We start from the raw sequence: 16,313 nt of genomic DNA, 5'->3' as shown, positions 1-16,313 counted from the left end.
GATAGCCCAGATGACTTAGAATCCCATGAACTCTTCTAAATTTGCAAGAAGACTTTGGGCAGTGCCCTTATCAGTGTCAGGAGGCTTGTGCAGTGCTGCAGCCCCGCTCTGGTAGGTATGGTTTACCTTTGTTCCTTTTCTGTGCACAGGCTGACAAACACTGGCATCACAATTGCTGCTACTTCAGCAAAATACCTTAGAAAACTCTCCACGACACACAAGTACAGACATGTTCTTCTGTTGTTCTTCTAACTAAATTAACTAATCAGGTCACACACAAGTGATAGATGTTTTCTGAAACACACTGTATTTCAACTGTGTTTTTAAACTGAAGAAAAGACAAAGCAGGTGAAGGGTTTTAATGCTTCCCAATACTGTGTTAATTATGAGAATGTGATGTTTGTAGCTTCATTAGAAAGTTAAGTCTACTAAAAAGCACATCTCCAGAAGGAATTTTGAGCACCCCCTACCTGGGAATTTCTAATACTGTTATGGTTGATGATGGATTTTTTTTCTACTTGGAATAATTTTGAGTATATAAATAATATATATAAATTGAATTATTAATCTTCAATTTTCACTCAACACGCTACATGGAAAATATGATTCAACAACTAGGAAAAAGACTCTTAAAAAAACCTCCATAAATCAAAAGGATTTAAAATTTAAGAACTATAAAATTCTTAAATTCAAAATCACTTTCCCAAAAAAAAGAAGAAAAAAAAGGCACCCAAATTTTTCTTACTCATTTTAACTCACAGTGGTCTTCTGTGAAGCTTATAATTAAAAGAAATTGTTCACAACACTGAATATTTAGCTGACTTAAGTGTTTTTATAATTAAAATAGTCTTCTGAAATGTCACCTTTCAGCAATAATTAGATCACAAGGCATCAGAGGTTAATACTTTCAGACAAAATGTCTTACTTGATCACAGCAATGATCACATAGTTCAAAAAACCCAGTCTCACAGTGACTAGGATCATATGCTTCAGAGCACCAAGCAAGAAATCTTGTGGTAGACAGTAATGCAATAATTTGACCACAGGGGAAATGTAATACTTGTCAGACATGCACCCTGATGTATGAAGACTTACATCAATTTCCAGAAAACACGTATTATTCCTACTAATTTAACTGCATTTTCTCATTAGAGATGTTCATAAATCATCCAGATTTTTGGATTCTCTTAAGATCTTATACTCAGCTACATAAGTGGCGGGGATTTCTGTAAGTTAATTATACATTCTATGGGAATATGCCCTTTTATTGAATTATCACCGCTGGAATAAATTGATAACAGATATTAAAGACCCAATGTCTATATCATGAGGTGGTGACAATTAGCCCTTTAATCTCAGGCAGCGAAAAAACCCATGGTTGGCACATCAGACAGCGAAGAAGACAGTAATCATTTGCCTGCAGGCTTAAGTTTAATGTAAACATCACATGCACACGAACTACAACAATCAACCACCTTTAAACACCTTAGGCTGTTTAGGAGTACACTGATTATTGCCAAGCAAATTAGAAGACACAGAAAGTGCCTACGGTGAGAGGCAGAACAAAAGAAAAGATGAAATAACATCAAGATAGATGACTGCTATACAGAGAAGACACAGAGTAAGCAGATACAAAAGATAAGCAAACCCTTTCCTACAGCTACTCCTTTCCCAGCTTTCAGAATATCCTGTGAACCAAGGTGCTATGGACCCTGCAAGGTAGAGGTCCACAGAAAGCAGCCCAGCAGACTGAAACAAAAGACTTCCAGATATTTGTACAGTGACTTTATACAACGCAGGCTTCTGCTTCAGAGAGAACCACGGGGAAACAGAAGCTATTCAAGCAAGCATTAACCCAGAGCTCAAGCTGACTATTCCCACAATTCTCTACCCTTGGTACCATTATTAAATCACCCTCAAGTGTCAGGGCAGGAGGAACAAAGCAGGCCACTGGCATTTTAGCAGGACATAATGGAGAACCCTCTCAGAGGACGGCAGGTATCAAAGAGCAGGTGTCTCCCAGCTGCAGCTCTACCCACCCAACACTGCCTTTCTTTGCCAACTTCAAAGCACCAAAACACAGCAAAATCTCCTCCTACACACTGACATGCTTGGAGAGGCCCAAAAATGCCTTCTGGCAGCATACAAAAATGAAGAAAGAAACACATGTTTCTCTGACAGCAGGAAAACACCCAAGAAGGCAAACAAAACGACCACTCAGTAAGAAAGCTCGAACCACCTGCTTACAGTACCCCACGTGCCTTAGATGTCTTAATTCCCCCATCAGCCATGCACAGTTCCTACCTTGTAAACTCTTCGTGCAGGTTGTTCGGTTCTGATGAATAGTACTTAATTCGAAAATGCAACGTGTACGGAGGTCCAACTGCAAATGCAGAGATTTTAAATGGGGAAAAAAGGTTTATACTCATTGCAGTCCTGCTAAGGCAGAACAGTCACCACACCACACCTCACAACCCAAGAAACACAAAATTAATTACGTTTTTCAAATTCCTCAAAGACAACATTTCATGTTTTTCTAAATTTAAAAGTGCATGCAACATACCGAAAAACCAGATGATTACCCTACTTTATGATACTCATTAATTTTAATTTATCAAGGCGATAGTCCATTTGGCAAACACCTTTTTGTCCTAAGAGGAGTGCCTCACAGCACGCTGTGAATGACAGCAAATTCCAGGTACACTGCCTGTTTCTGGGCCCAGGGAGAAAGGGAAGGAAGAGGGAAGGAGAGGGTGAAGCTCCTTCTTACCAAGTGCAAACACTACTCCAAACCCCTCCCCCCACCAAATAGATCAGCTTTTGATTGAAACACATGCATGAGAAAAGGCGAGATAAAATAGGGTGGAAAGTGCTGGAGAAGACTCTGGAAGGCACCCACGAACACAGAAAGGTAAAAAATTCCATGGGGTTGCAAGAACCGTGTTTTCTAATGTCAGAAGTGAATGCTACATCAGACTTTCCTTGTAACACAGATAATAGCAAGTTATTCAGCCACCGTGAAACTGTGACCAAGAATCCTTATCTGCTTAGCCCTCATCTTCCAACTGCTTGCTGATGCATTAATTGACGGAAAAATTACTTTTCTACACTTTTCTAAAGTCTTCCATAACACCACATCAACACAGTAAACATGTGCCTCTAACTGATCCTTCTACTAAATGATATGCAGCTAAAATTCAGGTAACTAGAGCTTTGATTCTGTCTCCATGAACAGCTCCTGTAAGTCAGGTTATAGCACCCTGAGCTCACAGTTCTGCACCACCAGTGAGGTCTGCATCGGTGAGCTAAGGACTTGGAAAAAAGAGCAGTGGGCAACATCCATTTTGAAAGAGGAATTCTTCATAAAGCATCTTCTAAATGCAAGGTAACCTGTAGTGAGTCAGACCTTTACAACACTCAACAAACTGCTTCCTTCTTAGGCATTTCTCTGAACCAGGATTGACCAAATGCTTTCTAAAACAGGCCCTTCACAGATTAAAAACACAAAAACATGCAACTAAACTGGCTGAAGGTGTTACAAAATCACTGATTTTCCAGGAGAAAAAAGACAAAGCTATTAGAGAAAGTGCAGCTGCAAATCACTTAATCACTTTAAGTAAAGCAGTCTGTGACATGATGATGAAAACCAAACAGCAAAAACCCATAGCAGCTTTCTTCACCATGGATTCTAGCAGGCTGACAACCACACACCACGGGGTGACAGCAAACTATCCTAAAGGCCTTTGAAGAACTCCACCATTTACAAAAATAATCTAGATATTTGGGTACTTATCAAAAAGAAAGGCAAAGTGCCACTGAAGCAATCAGGACCTATCTCTGTGAGGTCATCCAAGGGTGTCAAAAATTTTCTTGAAAAATACATTTTAATCTCACAGAAGCCATGTCTTCACGGCCCATGACTGCTGCCAACTGCAGTATTGTAACAAATCACGTTAATGCCAATGCTGCACTGTGCCCAAGCCTGCAACCTGATTATCAAGGATCCTGGAGCTAATTCCATGCCTTAGACAATTTTCACAGAAAACTCAGTGGCCCAACCCAACCTTTCCATCCAAAACTACCTTTGATAAAACAGCAGCTATTTCAGAACTGCATTTGACAAAACAGCAGGTATTTCTGTTAGTTTTACTTTTAAGATAATAATCTGGGAAAAAAAAAAAATTAAAAATTAATCATTACACAATGCAGTATTTTCTGTTCACTCTCTGAAAGAAATTGCAGGATATCTGTTCTGGATCAGAAGCAGTGACAAGAACTCCGATCTGTGTCCAGGCAACCTAATTTCACAGATCAGACTGAAATTACCTGGCAACCTACTCAGTGCCTCAGACAAACAGCACAGGTTTAACAAGGGCTTCTGAAGCCTGGGTACTGCTTAATAAGTGCTCTTGCATTTAGACATAATACAGTCAGCCAATTACCCATTAAGTTAAAACTATTTCCTAATAAATATTTATTTTAAAGGCCATATTTAAACATTCTCTATCATGTTCTAATACACTGAATGCAAATTCTTTAGGAAGTAACAAAATAAACAGGCAGAGACATAGTACTTACTTTTTATTTGCTTCTTAATGAATTTTGAATGGTCCAACCAGTGCTAAAAAAAGAAAATCCACACTTAAAAGCAGTTCCATTTCAAGATTTTTTTTGACTCCATAAACTGATTGCAATAAGATTTAACAGTCAGAAATCTCTTTTAAGGAAATATTGCCATATTTACTTTCTAAACTTCTGCACATTGGTTAAAGTGTTTATTGGCATATTTAATAACTTCCCCTCTTCCACATGGGAAAGCCTGATTTTTAAATTCATCAGTACTGCCAGGGAAGCCATTCTTCCAGAGAAGAGACTTCAAAATCCAAGGGCACACAGCAGTGGTGGGTAAGGAACTTTGGGGAACTTTTGCCCAAAACCCCTGAGTTTCAGCCTCCTTTAAATGTCTGTTTAATGGTGACGTTCCAGATCCTGCACTATCCTGCCTTCCACTGCTCCACAGCCAAGTTTTTTCCAAGGTAGGGATGGAGACTTAATCCCACTAAAAGCATTTGAGAAACATTGATGTATACCTCACCCCTTCCGTTTTACACTAAGGCAGAAGATCTGGAATAGTGCAACAATGATGACAAAAACATATGATTCCCAGCAAAGTTTACACACTCTCTTGTCAGTGTAAGCTGCATCTACAGAAAGGCAGCAATAAACACAATCTGGTATAAATTTAGCTTAAATCTTTGACAGTCTCTGCTCAATGTCCTACAGATGCCTGCAATCTTATTTGAAGCAACTCTATGCTTCTGTCATACAAAATGATAAGAGTGTTTTAGATTTCCTTGAAATAAATGTTTTTCTATCTTTATATATTTTTTAAAATTATAAACTAAGTACTATAAAACAAAATCTTAGGGAAAAAAACCACCCTATTCTTTCTTATCATAAAGCATTAGTGTTTTTAGAAAAAGACAAGCTCTCAATGACTGCTTATCATTACACCAACACCATGCTACTATGGCTAAATAAATGTGAAAAATTATTTGTTGTCTAATAATACTGGTAATTATTTACTAAGTATGTTCTAAACCAAGGCAAAAATTTATCACAGGTATCACAGGTAGATGTGTACAAATCAAAAGTCTGACAGCTTACGACCCTTAAGGCAAGTAAATCTCACAAGAGGTACAAAGAGAAAGGGAACAATGATTCTGAAGGTGATTTTATTTGCAGGAGACTTGCAAGACTCCCTTAGGTGAGGTTGCCAAGAAATCCGTTCTTATAATCCTTAATCTGGTAGAAATGTCTACCAGAGTGGAAATAAAATATTACAGCAGCTCATATAAATGCCTTCCTTAGAGTTTTAAGTAATTTACTTTGTCTCTGCTTTCTTATGAAAAATTACATCTTTGTGAAATCTCAAATTTTTGATATGGAAAAAATATTAACATCGAAACTTAGGCTTTTTTTTTTTACTGAAATTATATAAGTCTGTTACTTTCACAGCTCGAGGGCAGATTAATTTTTTATTCTTCATGTACCTAGCTATGAAAATGTCTTTCTATTCAATATTTATTTTGGCTAAAGAAAAGCCCCTTAAAGACCAATATAATGAATGCATAAAAAGAAAAGTTTAGCTTCATGTAAAAAAGCATCTATAATACATGCTAAAAACTCCTGTTAGTACCATGTTCTGGAACAAGCACTGCACAGCCTGAACTATAATAATTCCAAGTGAAAAACCAGCTGACAGTCCCTTTCCTGGCATGTGGTCTTTAAGGTACATTAAAGCTCAAGTAAGAGTAAGTTTCAAACTGATTGTTTGCAAGTGCAAATTCTTCAAATAATGGCTAAAAAATACCTAACAAGACTCCAGAAACCACTTGTGCAGACCATTGACTGAGACCAGCTTAGACAGGAAACCATCATCACTCTGTACCTAAGCAGCCAGAGGCAGACAGCTCCAGGAGATAAAGCACAGCAAGCACTGAAGTCACCTCTCTTCAGAAGCACCAGTCAGCTGCTGTTTTAGCCCCATCCCACGCTACACACCAAGTGTGAGATGTGCCACCACACGGATCATAAATACAAAGACGGAGGTAGGGCACGGACTGACAGTATTATTGGCCCAGAGCTCTCAGGCCTGGAAGTTTTCGTGCAGTTTTATGAACCAACTCCAATTTCAAAGCCAGATATTTTGTGCAATTTCTGTGAAAATCAAGCTGAATTTCAACACTTCTTTGCCTCAGATAATGTCAGAGGGCTTCTTCACACTGTGTACCACACCAGCTTTCCAAATGTCCCTCTGAGCAGAAAAAAAAAAATCAAAGCATTCTAGCTAAAGCCTAAAATAGGTTTGGGCTTGGCTACATACTGCTTGCTGACTCAGTTATAAGGAAGTGAAAGCAATGAATTCTCAAGTCTCACTAGGAAGCTGAATAAAACCAGAGGAACCTTGCTCTCTCAGCACCTAAGACTACAGCTCTGCCTATCTTTTGCTTTGGCTAAACAACCACACATCATTTCAGGATCTGGACTCAGCAGAGAAACTTAACTGTGGATCTCACAGTGTAGGACCAAGACTGACCAGACTCATTTCAACCATACACCACCTTCATCCCCATATCCTGCCTGGACTCAGAAATATCAGAGCAGAACAAGGAGGAGAAAAGGGATTAATTGCTTTAAGACCGTGTTATGATAGGAAGACAGTGTCTAAGTTTGCCCATAGTGAGGGAAGAAAAACTCAAATGTGATCAAACTGCAGGTAATCAGAATTCTATGATTATGCCAGAACAGAACAAGTAGTTCAGCTGGAAGGGACCTACAATGACCATCTAGTCCACTGCCTGACCACTTCATGTTATTAATGGCATTATCCAAATACCTTTTAAGAGTGACAGCCTTGGGACATCAATTACCTCTCTAGGAAGCCTGTTCCAGTGTTTGACAACCCTCTTGGTAAAGAAACGCTTCCTGATGTGCAGTCTGAACCTCCCCTGATGCAGCTTTGAATCATTCCCAGGTATCCTTTCACTGGATACCAGGGAGGAGAGCTCAGCACCCCCCTTTCCCACCATCAGCTGCAGAGACCACTGTGGTCCCCCCTTTTAATTTTGATAGATAAACTGGAAGGTCAAATGCTAGACTAACTTCCATTTATTCCTCTTTAATCTCAACAAATTTTCTTTGCTCTGTCAAACAAACAATGCTTCCTATGATATTAACTGACATAACACAGTAGCCATTGACTGGGACTTGTGTTGAAAACAAACACCAATGAATTCCACATGAAAGAAGCACCATTTAAAAAGTAATTTCTTAAAATACTGGAAGCATGTATTTATCTCAGTATGGTCTCCTGTTGATCACTCATTTTATCAAAGTGAAGAAGAAAAAATAAGTACTTAACATTTCCTAATATTGGTAGCAGCCAATATTTTCTCAAAGTAGATATACAGCATGGGAAAGATATATTTGTGTCAAGATACAGCAGATAAACTACAGCTGCTAAAGTAGTCAACTTATAAGGACTGTGTGAGTGCCAAATGAAAACTGAAAGGAGGATTTCCACAGGCTGACACAATCCCATCACACACCTGAGCTTTGCAAATTCCATCGCCTCTCTACTGGCTTCCTAAAAGAATGAAAATTCCTTGTCTTGATTTATACAGCCCTCAAAGGTGACCTGAAAAGGAAAAAAATTGCATTTGACCCTTTTTGGCTTGCTTTCTTTGCTAGTTTAAAATGCATGAAGAACATCTTGAATAGACTGTTACTCCTTATGCTTATTTATGTATTTAACTATCAGTTAGAGGAAGCCCATTTTTACTGGCAGCTTTATTTGCCCTCTGAAAAATATTGGTTTAGTGCTTTCTCAAGTCGTGCCTGGAGGTGCCTGCCCCCCAGCACTGTTGAAATCCTTTGTCTCGAGTCATACATGATCCTGACTCTCCCAAAGAAGAGAAAACATGCTCAATGATCAAGTTCAGAAAAGAAGGTGTACTTAACAAAAGCCAGCACCTCTAAAACCAAAAGTCAAAAACAAATTATTCCTTCAGCTGTCTTCTTCCTTCCTGGTTTCCTAGGCACCTGAATCCTACCAAGCTGCTTGCCATTATTCAAACAACCTTCTAAAGCCGAGAGGTTAAAAGATGTATGCATCACATGGAGGAAGGAATCACCAAAAAACCAAGTCAATAAAAATTCTACCCACCAAACCCACAGTTTGGGGATTTCTCTACATTTACAGATTTAAAAGGGAGCGAAGTAGTGAAAGCCCTCTTTTCTTTTGCAGGTCACCTTTCAGCATTATTCTGATAATAACAGAAAACCAAATGGGAACTGGGGTTATGTAGAAACTCAGGGAGTACATAAACATATACTTAGAAACAGGATCATCTCCCAAGAGATCACAGCTTAAAACAATGAGCTATTGTTCTCATGTTTCTCTAATCCCTCCTAGAAAGCTATGCTCCTCTTGAAAACGAAGGCTCACCTGACTGGTGACTTCAGCTGCCTACAAAAAGGCTGTCGAGAAGATGATCAACACTTCTCAGAGGTATTCTGTGGCGGAAGGATAAGTGGCACCAGAGTCAGGAGAAATCCCAGCTAGACAGAAAGACTGTCACCATGAGGCTGTTCAGACGAAGTACAGGTGCCCAGAAGGACTGTGGAGCCACCATCCTTGAGGGTATCAAACATAACTGAACAAAGCCCCAGGAAACCAGATACAACTGAAGCTGCTATGAGGAGCTTGGATAGAGACACCTGTGGTAGTTTAGCAATGCTGTCCAGCAGCAGAAGGGCAGATGGAGCTCTGATGAAGCTCTAGATTGTGATCTTGGGAATACAAGGCCACAGATTCCAACTCCAGAGACATGAGGGCACTGGTCGGCCTTAATGGGTCTTAACCAGCCCTGAGACCTTCACATATTGTGTGGCATTCATGGAAATCTGGCCTGTCCCAGTCTGAGTCAGCACAGAGCCATCTCAGAAGCATCCTGATAAATGGTGTGGTTTAACTGCAGACTAGATAAACTAACCAAGAATAATAGAGAGATATATATGGACATCCTTCAAGACCATTAGCCTACCCTAATTCATATCCATGTGATAATCAAAGAATATTTTGTTTTGCAGACTTGATGTGACTGAGGTAAAGCACAGAATTATATAAAAATTATATAAAAACCTTGCCTGGTCTAGTATATTTCTCATTAGATTTAGTTTACAGACAATGAAAGCTGGTACCACTCAATTCTAGCAATTTACTTTTAATTTTGATGCCTATGTCCAAACATTCAAAAATAAACTGAAAGGATTTGTTAACAAATCTGACTAAATCTGTGGAAGGAAACTGAGAAAACCACTTCAGCTTATGCTCCAACTACACACAAAGACAAAAGAAACCAGCACAAACTGTTTTCTGTCCTGGAGAGAATTCTTTACACTCAGGAGAGAGGTGCAGAAGCATCACTGACAGACAGCATCACAACCACCTGCCCTGTATGCCTGCTTCTCAAGTCTGTTTTAGAAAAATGTCCTCCCAAAACAGCAGGTTCTACTGGAAGACTAAAGACTGGAATCTGTTAGTGTTTTGGAGTCTTCCACCAAGTGTTCACAAACCACAACACAGACTTGGACAGCCCCAGCTGGAAGTGTTCCACATTCATCAGGTGTTCTGCATCACTGCAGAGTCAGCCACACTGCCTTGTCCAGTTACTGAACTGGCATTCCTATCATTGCCACTATTACAAACTGATCAGTGAGTGCTACAGGATGTTCTACAGCTTTTGGGACCCTCCATCTGTGACTGGCAATTTTTGTTCTTGGCTACAATCCACAGACACAGGTCAGCAAAACCCACAGTCCCAAAGTGCTCATAATCCAGAGGAACAAAAGAGATTCAGGAAGGGGAAACTGAGTCACAGAGGAAAGTCACAGCTTTTTCATGGGGAAAAGAGTGTTTCTAACAGTAGCAGAAAAGGAAACACTTAGCATTATCAAAATATTTACCAGTCACCCTTCTTTCCCACATCCAGCGTATTGAAAATAAGGCTTGTCCCTGTTTGCTTCTTCATGAAAACTTGTTAAGATATTAAGAAGTACGAAAGGAAAAAGACTCCCAGATATCACACTATGAGGCTAATTGACTGGTTTGAACTGCTCATTTTCCCACATCCCTCTCATCTTAAGAAGTCACAGCAGTAATATCAAAAGCAGCAGCTGAAAAAGCCTGATCAATGAGCCCTTTAAAGAAAATTCAGATAGATACAGCAGAGGCAGTCATAATGAACCAAGGCCCTACAAGTCCCCAACCCAATACCTGCTGAAACATCCAGGAATCTAGTTCTTGATGTGTAGAAGAAACAAAGGTATTTTTATTATTTGTTGTTCAGCTTGCTTCCTACCTGCCCCCCAGCACTGTTGAAATCCTTTGTCTCGAGTCATACATGATCCTGACTCTCCCAAAAAAATCCAGCCAAAAGGGTGTCTTTCATAGAGATGAGAATCTCAGTGTCAGAATCAGTACACCCTGACACACTGCTGCTGGTCAGGCCCACTCTGGGAAACACAGTTCTGGCCATGTTTTTCCCCCTATTTTTCTACTTGGAGCAATTGGTTCCATGAAAGCCTATTTCACTTCTACACAATCCTCTTCATGTCCTCCCTCCATTGTCTTCTCACTCCTTGCATCACAACCCAATTTAGAAACTGGTCAATTCTGAGAAGTTCAGATACAAACATGATTTACCAGGACAATTCACTGAAGACTGGTCCTGGCACTCATCTTCCCAGAGAACCCTGGTCCCCACCACAACTATGAGCACCTGCGGGAGGCACAGTGTCCTCACACACCAGTCTTGCTGTACCCATGCTGTAAATCCAGTGCTTCCCAATGTGCCAGGTACACTGTGTGCAACCACACAGCCTCAAAATGGTTCAACTGGCTGCAGAGCACGGCTGGGAAAGGCTGTTCCATACAGACCTTCTTTAATCTAAGGGGTCTTTGATCTTTTGGAAGATCACTGAAAGAGACATGGGAGAAAAGGGGCATTTTATTTCTTTTGCTTCCATCCATTCCCAGAGATGACAGTAATTCATTTGCACAAGCGAAGATAAGAAATAGAATTCAAAGATTTATCTTAAAAATTCTTCCCCCTCAATTACTCTGTAATTGTTCTTGTAAGCAGAAACAAAATCATGATGGAAGCAAGCAAATTCCAAGTTAATTAACGTGGACAATCCCTCAATTACGAATTCTTGTGAAACACAGGAGTGGGGCTGGGAGGGTATCCATGTTCTGGCATCACAGGACAGAGAACTGGAACAAAGAATGCAACTGTAGAAATGGAGATATCTAAATCTTAAGAGACCCTATAAAATCTCACAAGGAGCTGTTAGCCACAGAAAACCTTCTTTTTATTAAGATGATTTAGAGATTTAGAATAAGAGACAAAGAAAGGACACTTCTGGATAGAAAATGAATAAACATTAGCTACCAATAGCCAAAAATAACTGTCAAATACCCAAACCAACCATAGAATACACTGCACACAACTGGTTTCTACAAAGATCTATTAAATACTTCATTGTGGCAACTGAACTTCAATAGTATGGTCTCCCAAGATTTTACTATTGCTATTACTAACCTCAGCTAAAGCTTTCAAGGCCTCCTGTTTCGCTAGAAAACACAGATGGTAGTAAAAGTAACTAAAAACCCAATAAGCTTTGCATTTTCTCTAAACCACTGCAGAGACCTCCTACATCAGAGTGACACCCTTCAATCACCCCAAGCACAACTTCTCTGTTGAAGTTATGTAACAGCTAGAATAAGAAATTGTTTTCTTGTATTATAATATTTCTACTTCTAGAGTTAATAGCAAGTAACTCAAAATGCAACAGTACGCCAAGATTTTAGAATAAACTATCAGATGATTATCTACATCCTTTCATCCTTCTGCATCCTTCTACATTCTTCTGATAGGTATCTTCAAAGAGCACAAGACACAAACTAATGCAGAGTTCACTGAATAGGCAACACAGCATTTTCTGCATTACTGCTGACATCTTGCTTTTTACAGCTTTATGTAGTTTTTTTGTATTAAAAATAAGCTGTTCAAACAAAGTATTTTCTCTTTCAAAGCAGATAAACTCTAATCACGATTTTGTTTTCTAAATCACAGCTATCAACACTGTTTGTCCCAACTCTTTGGCAAAGTTACACAACTGCAGGAAACACAGTGCATGCAAAAGCAGCTGGCCTTGAAGCACACAGAAGCAATCTCCACTATTCAAAGACTATTTTGTGCTCCCTTACTTGTAATGGTGGCTTAAAGATGTTTAGCCCTTAACAACACATACTAAAGACAAAAGCTTAGAGCCTCAAAGGGGTTTGCACACAACTTTCATCTCTCAGGCCCCCACGTGCCATCGAGTGTCTGGGCTGGCACTAAGCAGAAGCCCACGGAGGCTACGCATTAATTGCAGTGCAAATGAAGAGAGCAGGTCACAAGTTCAAAAGACGAAGGAAGGCTGTTAAAGCATGGAACCTTTTGGCATTGGGTGCTGGAGAAGATAAAAGCTTGTGCATTGAAGGTCTCTAAGCTCTACTCTCTGCCCAGCTTGAGACAGACAAAAAAAAAAACAAGAGCCAAGTAAGAGCTTTTGGCCTTACACTTCAGTGAAGGTAAAGAACTTTGCCCTCAACACTCCTCTTAATTCAGGAAAGCCCTGCAAACCAGAGTTGGCTTTCTTCTGACCCCCCTAGCAGCTGTTCAGAGTCCTTATCCCTCTTGCAACTATAGATACATCATGCACTTCCCTCCTTAACAGAACAAAGAAACAGCACACAAACAAAGCTAAAACACTTGCATGCATAGGCACATTTTGCCATCAACACCAGTGAGACAGCTACATACAAATGACATAGCTACTCACATCTACATCTTTCTTATCAGTCAAAAGAGCCCTTCAGTTTTGCAAACATACAAGAAAATGAGTTTTCCCAGCTTCCTCAGCCCAGCTTTTGGCTGATCTGCCCTCATTCTTGCTGAGGAAGGATATTTCACTCTCCTTTTCTGCTTCCCTTCTTTCAAAACATTATGGAACTCCTTTCTAGGTAACTCTTCCTAGCTGTCAAATTCCCAGTTGGATGATCTGGCAATCAGTGACAACATAATGCGTTTTCCCCATTATAAGGAGGCCCTGCACTATTAGCTGTGTCCTCACAATCAGATCCATCATAAAAGTACACACAATTTACTTATTAGAAATTTTATCAGGAGCATACCTAAACCACCTAAAAAACCCAAACCCATTATGGACATACTTAATTCAAAACATCAGTTTTCAGTGACATTAACTTAAATTAATTTAGACATCAGGATAATGTTTAAATAGATTAATACCACTTCTCTCCAAACCTACAGATTCCCTTCTTCTAGTATCAAGTCATTACAGTAAATGGATAGGCTTCCTGTTTGTTGTTTAAAGTGACTGGTGAAACACAGATGATAATGCAGCTGCTTCAACACTGATCCATCCTTTGACCCAAGCTTGTTAGAGAAGAAAGCTGAGAATTCTGGGATGATGAACTTCAAACCTACACTTCCCAGGATGTCAATATTGCAGCTACATTTTCCCATTATTTTTCTATATTATCCCAGAAAAGACATCTTCTGCTGCTTCATGGAAAAAACATTCATGAACTGACCAGAGAGCACTAAAATAAACCCTTATTTTCCAAATACGCATATTTTCTATCCACAGTGTATGTTTTTGTCAATCTTCCTGTTCACACAGAGTGAGCAGACAAAGGAGAAGATTAAATATGTGTCAATACAATGTAATCATACCGCTGTAGTCTTTTAACCCGATCCTACTAATATATCTATTTTGATCTGTAAATATTTTTTTTAGATTTATTTATTTTAACTGTAGATACTGGAGGTCCTTACATAAGGAAGAGAAAGAGAACCTTTAGCTAAAACTTTTTGCTCTTGCAAATGAATCCAAACCTACAAAGTAACACAATGTGTGCATGGAACAGCAGAGAAAGAAAATTTATAAGAAATGCTTGCTTCCAAAACGTTTTCAATACCACGAGTCTACTAACCATAAAGCACATTTTTCTTTACCCACATTCACTGTTTTTTTTTAAACTTGTATGCAATCAAGTCACATGCATGGATTTTATGTGCACAAACCCAACGTGGCATCACTTGTTTCAGCAGTATATCCCCCAATGCCAACATCCCTCGAAGGAACTGCACCAGCAACACAAACTACCGCAAAACATAAAAATCAACTGAAGTTATACTCACTGTAATTTGGGAAGCATCCATGAATTGCAGGCCAAAGTAATCCGTTTCTACAAGGTCCAAATGATACACAATCTGGTCAAACAACTCCTGTCCCTTTGCATTTTTCTGTAAAAGAAAAAGAAAATGTGTTTTTTTAAACTGGTCAGTGTGGGTTTGTTTGGGTGTGTTTCTTTTCAAGTTCAAATGTATGAGAAGAGATACACAAAGGAAAATAATATCAAAATAGTAATTCTATTTATTCTGGAGAATTGCATTGACATTTCTTTTTATTTTCTTCATGAAACAGAGTGGCATGCTGTTCTTGTATGCAGCTATTCCAACAGCGTCAGATTTCACTCTCAAAGAAAACTTTCAAAGTTTATCATATCTGAAAATACGCAAGAAAAAGGGAAGGCTTATGCCCTACAAGTGTCCTAAGTCACAGAGCCATCATTTTGTACCCCAGGAAGTCAGATTCTCCCAGAAAATCTTGCTTAACACACTGCCTGAAATCTGCTGGCTATCAACAGCAACTGCAGTCACGCAGTGTCACACCACCACTGAAGCTGCAAAACAAATTCTGGACAGCCTGAATACTCCAAGAGCACTGTGAAGAAAATTAATGGGATTTGATAAGAATCATTTATATTGCCAATTCCCGTCATATTTACACCCTTTAAATGAAGAAACAAATAAGGGACAAAAAAAGCTGTAAATCTTACTTAGCATGCTCTCTGAAACATGCAGGCATGGAAATAACAACAAAAACCCAAGCTATGGACCACAGGTAAGGGTGGAAAACTTAGCAATTCTTAAAGGTAGGCTGCATTGGCCTGGGTACTTATTTTGAGGTTAAGGCAAGAATTTAGATACTCAATCTTCAACACTAGAAAACCAAAGTTTGAAGATTACAGGTGGGTAAAAGAAAAAGGCAGTAACAAACCAACTTTTCATGCAAACCCTGTTTAGTTACTTGGGGAAGAAAGTTTTCAAGTTCTTGAGCAAAATCACCCCGTGGCCAAAAATACATGAGATGATCATAAATGTGAGTCAGAGACTGAAGCAGTAGTTTATACAGTGAACTACTGATCAGGATCCACTTTCGTGAATGCTGTCCCTCTTACAACTTTAAGGATTTTTCAAAATTTTTTATTTTTTGAAAATAACATATTAGGCATCTCCACTTTACCCCAAAATGTAGCAAAATTCACAGAGTTAAGCATTCAGTTCCTTTAGTTCAGGCTTCTGCACAAAGGCAGCATCAATCATAACATGCAGAACTCCTGAAAACAGTTTTCTTCCGCAATAGACAAGATGATGAGTTACACCTCTATTTTACCAAGAAGGTCAAGCAAGCTCAGGTATAGGTAGCAAATTTTATTTAAGTTGTATTTTTTGAGATTTTTTAAACTAAAAAAACAGAAGAATAGAAATTGAATCATATCAAATTTCAAGAGAAGAATTAGGAACTCCATTAAAACAAGCTGCATAAAA

The 16,313-nt window shown here is 39.1% G+C and overlaps 1 protein-coding gene across 5 annotated transcripts in view; it reads right to left on the bottom strand.

Annotated features, from left to right (window-relative positions):
• The window catches only part of EPB41L4B (erythrocyte membrane protein band 4.1 like 4B), a 167,753-nt gene that overhangs the window by 102,215 nt on the left and 49,225 nt on the right, over nt 1–16,313 (bottom strand). For all 5 annotated transcript variants that reach the window (XM_086896711.1, XM_086896717.1, XM_086896732.1 and 2 more), the window contains exons 2-4: nt 14,841–14,945; nt 4,579–4,621; nt 2,305–2,383 (exon numbers count right to left, since the gene is read on the bottom strand). In XM_086896711.1, coding sequence (XP_086752837.1) covers nt 2,305–2,383; nt 4,579–4,621; nt 14,841–14,945 — 227 coding nt within the window. The remainder of the gene's footprint in view (nt 1–2,304; nt 2,384–4,578; nt 4,622–14,840; nt 14,946–16,313) is intronic.

The sequence above is a fragment of the Cyanistes caeruleus genome, chromosome 1 (genome assembly GCF_971803275.1).
Source record: "Cyanistes caeruleus chromosome 1, bCyaCae1.hap1.1, whole genome shotgun sequence".
In the NCBI taxonomy this organism is placed as follows: domain Eukaryota; kingdom Metazoa; phylum Chordata; class Aves; order Passeriformes; family Paridae; genus Cyanistes; species Cyanistes caeruleus.
This window is presented reverse-complemented; position numbering and strand designations above follow the sequence as displayed.